Source organism: Danio aesculapii, chromosome 13, assembly GCF_903798145.1.
Source record: "Danio aesculapii chromosome 13, fDanAes4.1, whole genome shotgun sequence".
Classification (NCBI taxonomy): Eukaryota; Metazoa; Chordata; class Actinopteri; order Cypriniformes; family Danionidae; genus Danio; species Danio aesculapii.
Genome location: NC_079447.1, coordinates 14,903,836 through 14,921,794, shown reverse-complemented (window position 1 = coordinate 14,921,794; position 17,959 = coordinate 14,903,836). Strand labels below are relative to the sequence as shown.

The window sequence follows — 17,959 nt, the reverse complement described above, 5'->3', positions numbered from 1 at the left end:
GAATTGGGTGAGCTAAATTGTCCTAAGTGTTTGAGTGTATGTCCTGGTCCTCCAGGTTGGGGGTTAGTGTTGGGCTAATGACCCACCTCTTAAAATTAGATGTTACAAAACACCAACATGGTGCGGCTAAATATCAACTTAATTATTAATGGCCCTGGGAGTAGGTAAGTAAAGAATATAAAAGCTGAAAAATTTGGAAGTTTAGTCTATTAGACATTTTAATTTATCTGTACTTAAACATGTAAGTTATCTGTACTTTAACATTTAAGTTGTCGGGACTTTAACATTTAAGTTATCTGTACTTAAACATTTAAGTTATCTGTACTTTAACATTTAAGTTGTCAGTACTTTAACACTTAAGTTATTTGCACTTTAACATTTAAGTTGTATGTACTTAAACAGTTAAGTTATCTGTTCTTAAACATTTGAGTTAATTCAATGAAGAGACCACATTTGGTCAACTCAATTAAATGAGTTGTCGATTTCCCATTACTCAAACGAATTGAGGGAATCACTTTCCTCAAATCATTTGAGTAGTCTTAACTTATTAGGGCTTACAGTGTGCAGTTTGGGGGCAGCTGTGTCTCAGGTGGGCCGAGTGGCAGGCGGTGGAAGCGTGTTAGCAGATAAGACGTGTGCGGTAGAGGTGTGGTGAAGTTGTTCTAAAGGATGCGTTTTAATGTGAGCTGCTACGTGTAGGATACGCTCTGACGGATCGGAGGCGAGGAATTTTGTTTTCTTGCGTTTGTTTATTTGCTACCGCATGTGGGCGGCAGTCTTGTTGATATCTCAGGTTGCAGGGATCGGTTTGCAGTCGGTGAAAACAAAAAAACTCAAATCGCTGCATGACAGCTGGCGTCAGTTAATGTCGTAATTCAGTGAGTGGGAATTATGACCAGTCTTTTAACGCATGTAATTACACTTGGTTGGTTTCGCATAAATATGCTGCAGTGGCACATGTGCGGCGCATGTGATCTGGCAACCGCCGCATCTAGATGATGATGAAGGCTGCTGCTTTTATCCCTGCGTTCCTCTCGCTGAAGGATGTGTGGGCTGGCAGGTGGAATGAAAAAGGGAAAAAAAGACTTACAAGAACAAGTATAAACCCTCTCTGTATCTCTCTTTTCTCCCTCCTCCTTCTTTGCAGGCACCACTAGTCGACGCTGCTCGCTGGATCACCGCGGGGTGGCCTATTGGGAGCAACCCAGCTACGCTCGATGCATTGCAAATGAATACAGATACTTGCAGCAATCAGTAGGTGCAAAGTCAGCTTCCTGTGCTCTGCTTCTGTTTGTGACGTGCCATAAATTACCCCTGCAGTCGTCACAATCACCCAAACTATTTCCACCGGTTCCTCCCCACACAGCACCCCAGACCACCACGCAGGCCTGCAAGATAAACTGCTATCATCTGAGAGGCAAATTAAAGCGCTAGTATTGCAGTTTCCGAGACCCCGCATTAATGGAGGACGCGCTCTAATTTCCTGTAAAATACAGAAGATGGCTGTTCCAGCTCGGCTGGAGCGTTTTAAGGGAACGCACCTGCTCGACACAAATGAATGATTTTCATTCTTTTTTGTTTTCGACTTCCTTTTCTTATCAGAGTCTTTTTCAAGCACAGTACATTTTTATTAATGCCAAGTAAAGAGTTTGGATGCGTATCACACACACACACATACGCAGAAAGAAAATGCATGCTGGGGACTTTCCATTGACTCGTATTGGTTTTATACTGCGGTGATGATATTTTCTATCCCCTAGCTCTCACACCTTTTTGCCTTTTAAAAATTTAATTAAGGTGTTATTTATTATTTTTATTAAGGTGTTTCCCTTGTGAGGTCTGCTGGCTGCTCAGGTTTTACTGTCCTGATGGGGGCTTTTGGTCTTCACAGTGTAGGCAAAACCTGAAACACACACACACACACACAAACGTGCATACACTCACAAACACTTGCACATATACTCTCTCTCTCTCTCTCTAGTTAGCATCATTTACTGTAAGCATGTTTGTTCATTTGCTCATGTGTAAAGGTGAGGTGTGGCATTTTTATGCTCCTACATCAGCTTTAAATGTAGGACAGAGATAGACTGCTTGTCCAATGTTAGGGGTTGGAATGATGTTTTAAAGGGCACCTATTTTACCCCTTTTTCCAGATTTAAGATAAGTCTTTTGTGTTTCCAGAATGTTTCTGTATAGTTTCAGCTCAAAACACCCTTCAGATTGTTTATTTTACCTTTCAGAAGTTTGGAATTTTCAGCCCTGAGCATCTTGTAGCTGTTTTTGTTACCTGTGCCTTTAATGCTAGTTCTACCCGCCCACTATTCCCATGTATCTGTCAAAGTGTGCCTCAATCTCTGGCTGCATCAGATAAACAGCACAGTGACAGACATAAAGAAAGCAGATCTCATATATCGTTTGTGAGAAATACTACAGTAAGAGCTTTCCCAATGATTATCTGATGTATTTGTTGTGGAGTTAATTCAAGCCTTTCGATGAGTCGCACAATGTTGTTACAAGTTCACGCACACACACACATGCGCGTTTAACTCTTTTTAACATTTTTGCATGGTGAATGTGACAGGGTACACGTAAGTATGCACTGCAGTATGGATATCCGTTATGTTAATGTAGAAAATAAACCTGATTTAACGCCCACAGACTGGGATTGAAGCGTCATCTTTTATAACAGTACTGACTTGCAGTTGTGGTGATTAAGTAAAAAGTAATTACAGTAAAATCCCTGTAATTCATTAACTTGCACTGTTATAAAAACATTTTAATCTTGTAAAACTCATTCTTGATCATATTTGATGATGATTAATGACCACAGAGACCTGAACAGATCTTTTAATCCCGGTTGCTTTGCGCAAGTCCTGTCTTGTTGATATGATTATACGCGTTACTATGGAGACATGTTAATATGCAGCTGTCAATCAATTCGGTGGGCGGGGAAATCACACTACTATGTCACGTTGCAGTGGGCCTCAAAATGAAGGGATTTAGATCTTATTTTAACGTCAGGAAATAAAAAAAAGAGACTTATTGTGTTTCAAACACTCCAATATGACTGTGGACCAAACAGCTCCCAAAAGATGATTTTCATCGTAGGTGCCCTTTAATACTTTTGAAAGTAGTGAAATTCTCAAAAAGGCCAAATAATTTCATTCAGAAATTTGAAAATATTATTTAAAAAACTATTTATTTATTTAAAGTTCAATGTGTCTCATAGAATGGAAAAGCTTCATTTTCAACAGGCATTACTGTCATACAATCCTTCAAAAATAATCTCACTGACACCCCCAAACCTTTGAATTGTAAGATACAGTATCTGTAGAAAATGGGATGGATTTTGTGAATCAGTGTTTACTAACAATAGCTAAATTAGATCAAATTTGAGCAGTTCTGCTCTGCCTTTTGAGGTAGGGTGTTATTTGTGGAATGCAATTATTTTCAACAATGGCAAAATTGTTTCATAGCCTACACTGAAGGAGGACCTGAACCATATTTAGAGACTAGAATTACACAGAAACTTTTTTATTTTTAGCTTGAAACCACTAAACCCACATAAGGCCCTATTTGCACCATGTATGAAGGTGCTTTTTTATCAGCATATTCCCAAATGGAGGATGCTACATAAAGGTGTAAACAGGGTCAGAAAACCATGGCAACTCCACAATAGGCTAACAAAACCCTAGCAGCTGCATAGCAACAGGTTAAAACCACTCAGAAAACAACAATACAAGACAAACATGACTCAGAAGTGCATAGCAGCGATAGCAACTGAGCAACAGGCCAAAACCACTCACAGAATCTTAGTTACTTCATAGCAGCAGGCTAAAACCACTCAACAAATCTTAGCTACTTCATAGTAACAGGCTAAACCACTCAGAAAAGCTTAGCATCTGCATAGCAACAGGCCAAAACCACTCTGAAAACATTACCAACTATATAAATTATCTGGCTAAAACTACTAACAAATCAATAGCAAGTGCATGGATAAATAGGTTAAATACACTCAGTTAATACTAGCTAATGCGTAGCAACATTTCTGACACCACTTATTAAACCTTAGAAACTGAATAGTAACAGCCTACCATCCTACCTAGTCTAAAACTGCAACATTGCCTCAACCAATGGCTTGACTTGGGGGCGGGGTCATCTGGATGCCCAGCCAATAGCAGATAGAGGAGTGGTTGAGCATCATTATATAATCAATTCTGTTTATTGCTGCTCAGGATGCAGAAATGACACCCCTTCACCTTTAAATTTCATTTCAGCACAGCTTCATTCATATATTTAACGTGAGCATGTCTCTGTTAGTGTTAAAGTGTTTGAAGGACACACAGAACCCAGTCTCCTTCTCCGTGTCTGTCTTCAGGTTCAAGGGCACCTTGCTAAAGGCCAGAGGAATCTGGCTGGAGATGGGATGTCCCAGGTTACGAAGGTCCTACTGGACCTCACCCAGAGACGCAACTTCTATGCAGGTGACCTTCTGTCTTCAGTGGAGATTCTCCGAAACGTCACTGACACCTTTAAAAGGGCCAGCTATGAACCCTCTTCTGATGATGTACAGGTAAAACAAAACAATCTGTACAGTATTTTCCCCAAAAACCTTTTATTAATTATTATTTATTTTTGTCATGGAGGTAAACTGGTTTGGTACTCAGATTGTAATAAGATGTAAGATATTAGTTAATAAGATGCGGTAATTACATAATTGGGACGTTATGTAATTAGTACAAAATATACAAATAAGATTGGAACATATTAGTTTTAAAAGCACAACACTTGAAAATCGTTTTGCATGTTGAACAATTAAACTTATAAAAAGTTCCAACTTTATATTAGGGGTGTAACAACATATTTGTCTCAAAAATGTGTACTACAGTGAGTTAACCACTGCACAGAAATATTAAATAAACACTGAATACTGAAAGAATAATACAATATTTACACTAAAGCCACTTTTGAAGTCACAACAAATTACAAAATACATTTTATAATTAGTTTTTTAAACATTAATATGTGTAAAACCTGGGTGCCATTTACATATGTGCAATTTACATGTTTGCTCTCATTTTTTGAGTGTTTATTATAGTAATATATATTAATAAATTATATAGTTTATATATTATATATAGTAATAAATTACAAAAGTTGAATTCAATATTTAATTTGTATCTATGTTAATAGTACTGTAGACTTTAATATTTTAGTTTTGTACAAGCAATTTTTATATAAATAATTCAGAGAAGTACTGTACATGAGCTTGATTTAGTAAAATGTAATTATTATTATTATTATTATTATTATTATTATTATTATTAGTATTATTACTATTATTATTGTTGTTGTTGTACTTAATTTAAGACAGATCTACAGTTTGTTTAGTAAACCACTGTTCTGTAAAAAAAGAACAAAAGATTCGCTTTCTCCTGTCAGCTGACTTTGACATTTTTATTTTGTTTTGTTTTGTTTTGTTTTGTTTTGTTTTGTTTTGTTTTGTTTTGTTTTGTTTTGTTTTGTTTTGTTTTGTTTTGTTTTGTTTTGTTTTGTTTTGTTTTGTTTTGTTTTATTTATTTATTTATTTATTTATTTGTGTGTTTATTTATTTATTTATTTATTTATTTACTTATCCTGTTTATCAATTAAGTGATGTCATGCACATGACGTTTACATGTAAGTAGCTTTAAAATAACTTAATGATTCAGTGATTATTTGAGATGTGTTATATTTTAGTCACTTGTATTTTTTTCTTTTCTTTTAACTTAGCTTATAATGCTATTTGCTATTCTGATTGATATGCACAACCTTGTTTTACTTGTCATTTATGTATTGCTACAGCATTGAATCACTTGTTTTATTCAAACATATGCACATCTACTGAATGAGTAAATGCAAAATGTGCATATGTTGTAACCTAGTTAGCTTCTTCATTATTAAACAAATGCAATGCTCATATAAGCTACATATACTAAGGCAAGAGAAAATATTTAATTTAATTTAATTTAATTTAATTTAATTTAATTTTATTTTGTTTTGTTTTGTTTTGTTTTATTTTATTTTGTTTTATTTATATTTATTCATATATTTATTTATTTTTATCCTGTCTGTCAATCAAGTCCTGTCCTGCACATTTACATGGAAGTGTCTTTAAAATAAACAAAGACAGTAGCAAGCCTATGAAACATTTAGATAAATGCCATTTAGATGAAAGTGAAAGTTTACAGACTTCCCCACATATCCCAATAGTATCTGGATGCAACCTTTTTGATGCAAGCTGAGATTGCATCACTCAGCGATGCAATGTCAGACACAATGTACTCAAATGGAGTGAGTGACGTCACTGTGACGGGTAGGGTTAGGGGTGGGGTTAGGTGAGCTCATTAAAAAGCATTGAATACAGCTCAGATTGCACTGCACCAGGCCTGCATCCAGACCCCTCTCCACATATCACATGTAGGTTTTTGGTTGAAGTTAGCAAAATGGCGTTAAGTTAGCAAAACATTTGCAACACCTTCAAAAATGGCAATGTCACTACTCGGGACCATGACTGATAAATATCTGCCTCGCTCTTGCCCCTCACAGAGAGCTTATGGGATTGTGACACTGTGCGCCAGCTGCTGATAAGAGATAGTCACTAAGTCTATCTCATTCTATCTCGAAACCCTGTCATAACCTTCCTGCTTCTGAAATAAACCCATTTCTCATGACCTGTTTGTGGGAATCTGGGTATTTTTACATAATGTGATTTTGCGTGTGTATGTTTGTGTGTTTGGATTGGTGTGGGAGGTTTTTATCTGAGCCCTGAAGTGAACCGAAGCGGCCCCTTCACCCCACGCATGTGTATGTGTGCTTGGGTGGTTTTGTGTGTGTTTTGGAATGTATTAATGCTGTGTTTAAGTGGACGCATTACCACCAGAGGGAGCATAAGCATTCAAGTAGAAAAACAAGCGAGCTGGAGGCAAGACACTGCCTCTCTTCTGCCTTTCATGGCACAGAGGCAGAGCAACAAACACACACACACACATAAAAAAAAGACGGGCACACGTCCAGCTGAGTATCTTATTCAGCCAAGTCACCGCAGCAAACATCAGCAGTCTTTCCAGTGGTAGAGTAGACGGCTCTCCCAAGCGTCTTCAATCTCCACTGACACTCTCTATATACGCTTCCCTTTTCATTCTGTGCACATTCGAGTGCTTAGGAAAGATCAACCAATCCCTGAATTGGATGCAGCAGGAAATCCCTGGCGGGTTTTAAAGCCGAGGCTGCTGGACATATCCCATCATCTCCCTGAAAATCAACCCTGCGATCATCATTTAAGTTCTTAAGACAGTTTGTTTGTTGAGACTTTTAAAATGCAGGGAGGTTATTCATTATTCATTGTTGCTTTGTGTAGTTTTTTGTGTTCTTAATATGAATGTTACTAAATCAGCTTCAAAAAGTCAATGTCAATTTTATGTTGGTCCACACAAAGAATTTTTTAATAATAATAATAATAATAATAATAATAACAATAACAACAACAACAACAACAACAACAACAACAACAACAACAACAACAACAGAGGCCACCTTTAGCCTCCTTGTTAGAGCAACCGACTCCCATGCAAAGACTTGGCGGTTAGATCTCAGCTCAGCATAGGTTGGGTGAAGTAGGACTGGTGGGTTACACGTGGGGGCTCGTCCAGGATGGAAGTTAGGATTAGGGGGTGAGTGTAGTGGAGGTCAGCTAGCGAAGTGCTTTGCAGGTAAACCTCACTCCTCTGACCTCAAAAGGTGCTCAAGCAACAGACGCTACAGGCCATGGACTTTAGCCTCCTTCTTAGAGCAACCGACTCCCATGCGAAGAATCGCCGGTTCAATCCCAGCTCAGACCGTTATGGGTGCCGTAGGACGTGGGGGATGAGTGTAATGAAGGCCAGCTAGTGATAGTAGGACTGGTGAGTTGCACAATAATAATAATAATAATGATAATAATAATAATTATAATGATAATAATGTAAACATAATTACAGTTTTTATTTATTTATTTACTACTTATTATGTAAAAACTTTTTGTTCCCCCTCAAATGATGGGTTCCAGTTTGGGATCTTCCATTCAAAAGAAGTAAAAAATGATAATAATAAATATACAAAATAAAAATAAATAAATAATGAAATAAATAATAATAATAATTCACTTATTCATTTTCTTTTCTCAAAAGAAAGAGTGGAGTAGGAACAGTTGGTAAGACGGGGGCTCGTCCGGGATGGGAGTTTAGGAGTTGAGTGTAATGGAGGCCAGCTAGGGAAGTGCTATGCAGGTAGGCCTCACTCCTCTGACCTCAAAAGGTGCTCAAGCAACAGACGCTAGAGGCCATGGACTTTAGCCTCCTTTTTAGAGCAACCGACTCCCATGCTAGAATCGCCAGTTCAATCCCAGCTCAGACCGGGTTGGGTGCAGTAGGACGTGGGGGCTCGTCCAGGATGGGAATGAGGTTTAGGAGAATGAGTGTAGCTTGTGACAGTAGGACCATTGAGTTGCACATTAATAATAATAATAATATTAATAATAATAATAATAATAATGTAAACATATTTACAGTTTTTATAACAGTGTATTTAGTTATTTATACTTATTATGTAAAAACTTTTTGTTCCCACTCAAATGATGGGTTCCAGTTAGGGTTAGGGTTCGGATCTTCCATTCAAAAGAAGTAAAAAATAATAATAAATAATAAATATACTAAATAAAAATAAATAATTAAATTAATAATACTAATAATAAAGTACATTTGGCTTGTGTTTTCTATTTATCTGTCGTTCTATCCATCCATCCATCCATCCATCCATCCATCCATCCATCCATCCATCCATCCATCCATCCATCCATCGTTTTATAGTTCCATCCATCTATTCATCCAAAGTTCACTGTGTTTTGTTCCTCCACATCATTTTCTCTTTATAGTCTCCACAGTACAGTATTATCCAGCATATCTGTAATATTGCTGTGGACTTATTTTGAGTTTTTGGGGTTATTCATGGTCTGCTCAAAGTAATTTGTTATTTCTTATAAGTTGCCTTTTAATATTTGATGGTTGAATTGTGAGGTGAATAATAAAACCTCATTTGTCTCATTTTCATTTTACTATATCGATAGTTTGCAATTTAATAGAAGTTACTCTTATAATCACAGCAAAGCATCACAGGGTGTAAGAAAAAGAGAATATCGTTGTTGTTGTTTTCTTGCTACAGTAACTGACAAGTTTTAGATATTAAATGGCTTTCCTTGGATAAATACCATGTTACATGACATATAGATTTTACAAGGTATTTTATTCACATTGTTCTGCAATTAAAACTCTGATTTGGGGATTATTTGAGATGTGATACTGTATATTTCAGTGAGTTGTATTTTTTCTTTTAACTTAGCTCATAATGTAATTTTCTATTTTGATTGTGGAACTATTGCTTGAGCAGTGAATCACTTGTTTTATTAAAAAATATGTAACCTAGTTTGCTTTTTCATTATAAAACAAATTTAACGCTTATATATAAGCTACATATAATAAGGCAAGAGGATAAAGAAACCATATGCTATTTTTATGAATAAATTGTATACATCATAATGTAAATATTAGGGGTACAGTTTTTATTCAAATGCAAATTCATTAAACATTATGCTTCTGCTGTACAGTAATATATAGTCCTTAACATGCGTAGTATTATTCTGTATTAGCTGGGTATAGTGACATACACACATTGAATTGGCCAAAATGTAATTAGTGATTCTGAATGAATTCATTTATTCATGATGTCTTATAATGCATATCATGATGTCAGCCATGGTTATAATACAATTTAGATTTCTTCACATTTTATTCATTTTTAAATTATATATCTTTGCCTTTCATAATGAATTTGGGTGCATTTTGAACTGGATGAGATACAAATCCTTTGCAAATGCATTTAGGGCTGTCAGACGATTAATCAAAATGATTAATCCAAACTAAAAGTTGTATTTACATAATATGCGTCTGCACTATTTATATTTATTTTGCATATATAAATACATAAATATACATATAAAACAAAAATGTAAAAAACTAAAGTATTTACATATATATATTTTATATAACTTCATTGATGGGTGACACGGTGGCTCAGTTGTTAGCACTGTCGCCTCACAGCAAGAAGGTCGCTGGTTCGAGTCCCGATTGAGTCAGTTGGCATTTCTGTGTGGAGTTTGCATGCTCTCACCTTGTTGGTGTGGGTTTCCTCTGGGTGCTCGGGTTTCCCCCCCAAAAGTCCAAAGACATGCGGTATAGGTGAATTGAATAAACTAAATTGGCCATAGTGTGTGAGTGTGTGTGAATAAGTGTGTATGGATGTTTCCCAGAAGTGGGTTGGAGCTGGATGGGCATCCGCTGTGTAAAACATATGCTGGATAAGTTGGCGATTTATTCCGCTCTGGCAACCAGATGAATAAAGGGTCTAAGCTGAGGGAAAATGAATGAATGAATGAATGAATGAATGAATGAATGAATGAATGAACAACACTGATAAAAAATGATAAGAGAAAAGTGGATGTGATAAGTAAGTATTGTGTTTTTTACAAAAAATAGTTTTGTATTATATGTTATTCGTTCAGTCATTTTCTTTTCGGCTGAGCCCCTTTATTCATCAGGGGTCGCCACAGCGGAATGAACCGCCAACTTACCCAGCATATGTTTTACACAGCGGATGCCCTTCCAGCCGCAACCCAACACGGGGAAACACCCATTATATAAATATAAATCAACATTTGATCAAACAATACAGTGTACTGTACACACATTGGTATATTTATATATAAATAATACATTGACATTGCACACACAATCTTTATCATCTGAATGGGGACGTTACGCAAGCCGAGTACATTGTCATTTTAAACACACTGTAATATTTGATATATGTTGTTTTTTAATGTTGTTTTCTTGGATGTATGTTATGCAGATTTATTTATGTGGTTTAAAACTTTAGACAATTAATAAACATAATGTGATTGAAACAACTTTGACCATTTTTCACATCTGCTTAGTGAAAGTTGCTGATCATAGAATATTATTTTTTTTATTATAAAATAATGATACTTTGCGTAATAAAAAATGCATTAGGAGAATGAAGAAGCGCAATGCTATAGACACTTAAACATTTATGTATGTTATACACTCACAGAAATAAAGGTACAGTACAAGAGCTGTCACATTGGTACCTTTACAATAGGTAAGTTTGTAACTAAAGGGTCCCCTTAATACCTCAAGAGTACATACAGTACTAGTACCTAAAAATTACAAATATGTACAGTTGAAGCCTCTTAGATTTTTTTTTCTGTTTTTAAATATTTCCCAAATGATGTTTAACAGAGCAAGGAAATTTTCGCAGTATGTCTGAGAAATGTCACAGTATAAGAAAGTCTTATTTGTTTATTTCGTCTACAATAAAAGCAGTTTTTAATTTTTAAAATCCATTTTAGGTCAATATTATTAGCCTTTTTAAGCTATATTTTTTCGATTTAACCCAATTAACCTAGTTAAACTTTTAAATGTTACTTTAAGCTGTATAGAAGTGTCTTGAAAAATATCTAGTCAAATAATATTTACTGTCATCATGGCAAAGATAAAATAAATAAGTTATTAGAAATGAGTTATTAAGGACTTATGTTTAGAAATGTGTTGAAAATAAATCTGCTCTGTTAAAAAGAAATTGGGTAAAAAAAATAAACGGGGCTAATAATTCAGGGGGGGCTAATAATTCTGACCTCTTGAAAATTTTAGGTACTAATATACACCTTTGAGGTACTAACATGGACCTTTTAAGTACAAATGCCCAGTGACAGCTCTTGTACCTTTATTTCTGAGAGTGTAAAACATACATAAATTTTTAAGTGTCTATAACATTGTGCTTTATTTAATACAGTTAAATTAATTAAAATAAAGTTATTTAGAGGAAAGCATAAAATATAACATAAAAATCAAGTTTAATATCCTGTTTTACTACCATAAGTGCTACATTTCACAAGTAAAATGGATTGCAATTCACACTGACGTTTCAAATTATATCATGTACTTTCAAAAGCATATTGACTGAATGAGATCTCTTTTGTATACAGTATATCTCAAATAATCTTACCAATTGGTGACTGTGACAGCAGCCGTTTACTAACAGCAATTTCTTTTCTCCACAGAACTTTTTTCAGATCATCAGCAATCTCCTAGAAGAGGAGAACAGAGAAAAGTGGGAAGACGCACAACAGGTGGGCCTGAACGTTTCGAGCGAGTGTTTTTGAGTCTTTGGGGTCGAGATTGCTTTATTGTAGTCACATTGTGGAGAGTATCTGGTGTTGTGTGTCACCGTGTGGCTGTATATTGTGTGATGAGCCCTCAGCGAATCGATTGCCATCACCGGTGCAGATGCTTTAGGTAATTGTCAGGTCAAAGAGGTGCCTTTCTCCACAGGCAGAGCTGCGTCAAATCAAACCTTCTCTGCCAAATACCGACCTCCCTGCTGTGTTGATGGGAGCAAGGACATCTGCAATATCCACTGCATCCACTTGGTGGCAGCAGCAAATGTCCAGCTTTCATGCTTTCTGTCAGCTGTGACGGCATTGTCTCCTTTCAGCCTCTGAGAGACAGTGTTAAAGCAGTCTGGAAGATTTTGGAAATCTACAGCTGCATTATTATTGCATTGGACCAAACGGAGGATTTCTTTCTTTCTTTTCTTTAAGCCTGAACTTGTAATGCCACTTAAGCAGACAGAAGTAATGTTACTGTCTGTCAAACATAAGCTGCTTTGGAGCTCCTTCGTCTAATGTTTTCACCCGTAGCCTGTGAGTGGTAAAACATGTGTTCTTGAGCAAACCGACGCCGTGTGTCAAGCGAATTAGTGAAGTTTACAGTTTTCAGATAGATCAGATCACGGAGCTGGTTGCTGGATTTGCTGAAGGTGTTTTAACGGGGTTAAAATGATCCCAGGAGCAGACGGACTCCCGTTTTCCATTCACGTTCCTCTTCTGCTTTGTCACAGATTGAATCTTCAAGCTCCTCAAATCATTAAAGGACATCTGAGACGCTTGTCACCAGCTCTGTCAAATGATTGACCTTAGAAAGGCCTGACGTTTAAAGATCACCCAGGATTTTATCTTGCCTGCCTGTCTTGTCTTCTTTTAGAGTCGACTTGCCTGGGCTGTGATTGTCAGGCTGGAGTTTACACCTCAGATGGTGGTCTGTGCTGTTCAGGCAGGGAGGGGACTTTTCTTTTTAAGGAAGTGCTTAAGAGAAGATGCATGAACTGCCAACCAAAAATTCACAAGTGGAAATGAAAGATTCTTAATGGATTAGTTTCATTAACTGCTTGTAGATTGGACTAGGATAAATTTGGTTGTATCTTCCACATCATACTCCATAAAAGAAGATAATCCAGAAGAAGAGTCACTGTAAATATTATATATAATATGAATTAATTGATGATGAATTTTCAACTTCATTATTCCAGTCTTGAGAGTCACATGATACTTCAGAAATCACTCTAATAGTAATTATTGTTGTTATTATTAATATTATTATTATTATTATTATTAATATTATTATTATTATTATGATTATTAATGGTAATAGTAATAAAAGCAATAATCACTGGACTAATAATTTAATTTGAAAATACATACAATAACTTATACATAAATATTTAATAAACAAGTATTTAACAATGTAGATAACTACCGCCTTGATGACCAGAATAATAATAAATAAATAAAACATTAAAAAAAACAACTTTTGACCGGTACTGTATATAGTGCTTCTCACACGTAGACTTCACTTGGGTGGGCCACCCAGGTATATTAACCACCGCCCAAGTATATTTGGTGATCATTCGCTATCGATTAACCAGAGGAAAATCATCTCTTAACCCTACACATTTCGTACTGCTCGTTGTGTTTGCGCAAGACCTGTCAACACTCCCACAGACTCACGTGCTCTGCAGACCCAAACAGACATGCCATTTGGGCACTTAAAAAATACGTCTGGTCAGGGTTTTTAAATATCCTAAAATGTCTGGGATTTGACATTTGCTTTCGCTTTCTAAAAATGTCATTACTCTTCTGCGCTTTCATTTACTTTTACCTTTTTATTTATTAAGTCTACTTTCACTTAGCCTCACAGTTGACTGCGCGAGAGCGAGAGAAACTTTAAATTAAACTATTGAAAGTTAAACATTAAATTTAATTAAACATCAAAACTCATCAAATCAGCTCATTTGCCTTATTTAAATAATCAATATCTTTTATTTTTGTATTTATTATCATTTTTGCACTGTTTTAATCCTTTTTACTGTCATATATTTCTTATTTGCTGTATATTCAATTAATTTGGTGATGTTAATATATTACATACTTTAGACATATCTAAAATGCTTTGGCATTACTGTACAAAATGTCATGCTAATAAAGCAAGCTGAACTTGATAGATAAAGAGAGATCTTTTACCTGTCAATGGGTGCACATGGCTCTTAAAGAGCATAAAGTAAGAGAAGTAGTGGATTTCTTTTTTATTTTAGCCTTTAAAAAAAAACTTTAGCTCGTTGAAAAGAAGAGTGTCACAATAAATAAAATATAGTCAAAAATCACATTATTTTTTGTTTGTCGCATGTTGTTGTCATGAGCAAAAGGTGTGTTTCAATCCAGCTACCACCACAAGTATATTTCTAACCTGTGGAAAGCACTGATATATATGTATATACAATTGAAGTGAGAATTATTAACCCCCCTTTGAATATTTTATTTTTTAAATATTTCCCAAATGATGTTTAACAGTGCAAGGAAATTGTCACAGTATGTCTGTTAATATTTTTTCTTCTGGAGAAAGCCTTATTTGTTTTATATCGACTAGAATAAAAGCAGTTTTTATTTTTTAAAAACATTTTCAAGTCAAAATTATTAGCCCCTTTAAGCTTTTTTTTTTCGATAGTCTACAGAACAAACCATCGTTATACAATAACTTGCCTAATTACCCTAATAGTTAACCTAAATGTCACTTTAAGCTGTATAAAAGTGTCTTGAAAAATATCTAGTAAAATATTATTTGCTGTCATCATGGCAAAGATAAAATACATCAGTTATTAGAAATGAGTTATTAAAACTATTATATGTTGAAATGTGTTGAAAAAATCTGCGCTCTGTTAAACAGAAATTCGGGGAAAAAACTAAACAAGGGGTCTAATAATTAATGTCATTAATGGAAATTGCTTTGTTCTTGAAATATCTTGGCATATGTTTGCTATTTCATATCTGTTGTTTGCATAAAGTAGTGGGATATGCGTCATCTATATGCATACACTACAGAAGATAAGTAAACCGCAAACTTATAACATCACAAAGAAAAGAAAGAAAGGAAAAACACAAACAATAGCCTTTCTGTTTTTTGTAGAAAATTGCCTGTCAAAGTATTTTGGTGCAATAGTGTTATTTTCATATCTGTGAGCATATAGTAGTGGGATATTTACTTATGACTCATAGCTTAAATCCATAGCAGAAGAGTACACAAGCAGAAAGTATATATGACAGTGGAAAATACATCTGACAGCACAATTTACTGCATTTGCATGACACTCAGTGCAGCAGCAGTGCTGGCTCATCTAATGGCCGTCAGCCTCGGCCATTTCCAGCACTGCTGTCTCCCTGCGCACTTCAGCAGCCCAGCACTGTTGCCATGGCGAGGGATGCTCTCTGCTTTCCCTGGGTCGGGCTGATCTGCCTGTATGCCCTCCACATCCCTCTTTACATCTGCAGTCTGGCCGATCCGCCTGCTTCCCTATGTGTCCTTGTCCATTTCTGTAGGCTGTCTGACCTGCCTATGTTCCCTCTGTATTTCCTTACTCAGTCTGCAGTCTCTCTGATCCACTTGCTGCCCTCTGCCTTTCTCTCCCATCTATAGTCTGTCTGATCCGCCTGTTGCCCTCTGCATCTCTCTCTTGTCTATAGTCTGTCTGATCTGCCTGCTACCCTTTCCCTGTGTCGGACCCGCCTGCTGCCCTCCACATACCTCTCCCTGTCCAAAGTGTCTGATCTGCCTGTTGCCCTCCGCATCTCTCACCCTCTGTCTGAACCACCTGCTGCCTCCACATCCCTCTCTTGATCTGTAGTGTCCTATCCGCCTGCTGCCCTCCACATACCTCTCTCTGTCTGTATTGTCTGCTCCACTTGTTGCCCTCCGCATCTCTCTTCCTTTGTCTGATCCGCCTGCTGCCCTCCACATACCTCTCCCTGTCTGCAGTGTCTGATCCGCCTGTTGCCCTCCGCATCGCTCTCCTTGTGTCTGATCCAACTGCAACCCTCCACATCCCTCTCCCTGTCTGCAGTGTCTGATTAGCCTGCTGCCCTCCGCATCGCTCTTTTTGTGTCTGATCCACCTGCTACCCTCCACATCCCTCTCCTTGTCTGCAATGTCTGATTCGCCTGCTGCCCTCCACATACCTCTCTCTGTCTTCAGTGTCTGATTCGCCTGCTGCCCTCCACAATCCTCTCCCTGTCTGTAGTGTCTGATCCACCTGTTTCCCTCCGCATCGCTCTCCTTGTGTCTGATCCAACTGCAACCCTCTACATCCCTCTCCCTGTCTGCAGTGTCCGATTCGCTTGCTCCCCTCCACATACCTCTCCCTGTCTGTAGTGTATGATCCGCCAGTTGCCCTCCGCATCTCTTTCCCTTTGTCTAATCCTTCTGCTGTCCTCCGCATACCTCTCCCTGTCTGTGGTGTCAGATCCACCTGTTGCCCTCCATATCTCCCTCCCTTTGTCTGATCTTCCTGCTGCCCTGCACATACCTCTCCCTGTCTATAGTATCTGAGCCGCCTGTTGTCCTCGGCATCCTTCTCCTTGTGTCCGATCCGCCTTTTGCTCTCCACATGCCTCTCCATGTCTGTATTGTCTGATCCGCTTGTTGCCCTCCACATCTCTCTTCCCATGTCCGCTCCGCCTGCTGCCCTCCACTTCCCTCTCCTCATCTGTAGTGTCTGATTCACCTGCTGCCCACTCTGTCTATAGTCTTTCTGATCCACCTGCTGCCCTCCACATCGCTTTCCCTGTCTGCAATGTCTGACCCCCCTGCTGCCCTCCACATTCCTTTCCTCGTTTAGAGTCTCTCTAATCTCCCTGCTGCCCTATGCATCTCACTCCCTGATTCTAATCCACCTACTGCCAACCACATCCCTCTCCCTGTCTTCAGTGTCTGATCCCCCTGCTGCCTCCACATCTCTTTTCCTGTGTCTGATCCACCTGCTGTCTTCTGCATCCCTCTCCTCATCCATAGTCTTTCTGATCTCTCTGTTGTCCTCCGCATCTCTCTCTCTGTGTCTGATCCACCTGCTGCCCTCTCCATCCCTCTCCTCATCTATAGTCTTTCTAATCTCCCTGCTGCCCTCCGCATCTTTCTCTCTCTCTGTGTCTGATCCACCTGCTGCCCTCTCCATCCCTCTCCTCATCTATAGTCTGTCTGATCTCCCTGCTGCCCTCCGCTTCCCTCTCTCTGTTTCTGATCCATCTGCTGCCCTCCGCATCCCTCTCCCTGTCTGCAGTGTCTGATTCTTCTGCTGCCCTGCACGTTTATCTCCTCGTTTATATTCTGTCTCTTCCCCCTACTGCCCTTTGCATCCCTCTCCTCGTCCATAGTCTGATTACCTTGCTGCCCTCCGCATCTCTCTCCCTGTGTCTTATCCACCCGCTGCCCTCTGCATCTCTCTCCTCGTCTATAGTCTGTCTGGTCCCCTTGCTGCCCTCTGCATCTCTCTCCTTGTGTCTGATCCACCTTTTGCCCTCCGCATCCCTCTCCTCATCTATAGTCTGTCTGATCCCCATGCTGCCTTCCGGATCTCTTTCCCTGTGTCTGATCCACCTACTGCCCTCTGTAACCCTCTCCCCGTATATATACTGTTTGATCTGCCT

The 17,959-nt window shown here is 37.9% G+C and overlaps 1 protein-coding gene across 1 annotated transcript in view; it reads left to right on the top strand.

The window, feature by feature from the left end:
• adgrb3 (adhesion G protein-coupled receptor B3) overlaps positions 1 to 17,959 on the top strand; it is a 368,994-nt gene that overhangs the window by 190,914 nt on the left and 160,121 nt on the right. Inside the window, exons 9-11 of the mRNA XM_056470574.1 lie at positions 1,148 to 1,254; positions 4,379 to 4,573; positions 12,212 to 12,280. Coding sequence (XP_056326549.1) covers positions 1,148 to 1,254; positions 4,379 to 4,573; positions 12,212 to 12,280 — 371 coding nt within the window. The remainder of the gene's footprint in view (positions 1 to 1,147; positions 1,255 to 4,378; positions 4,574 to 12,211; positions 12,281 to 17,959) is intronic.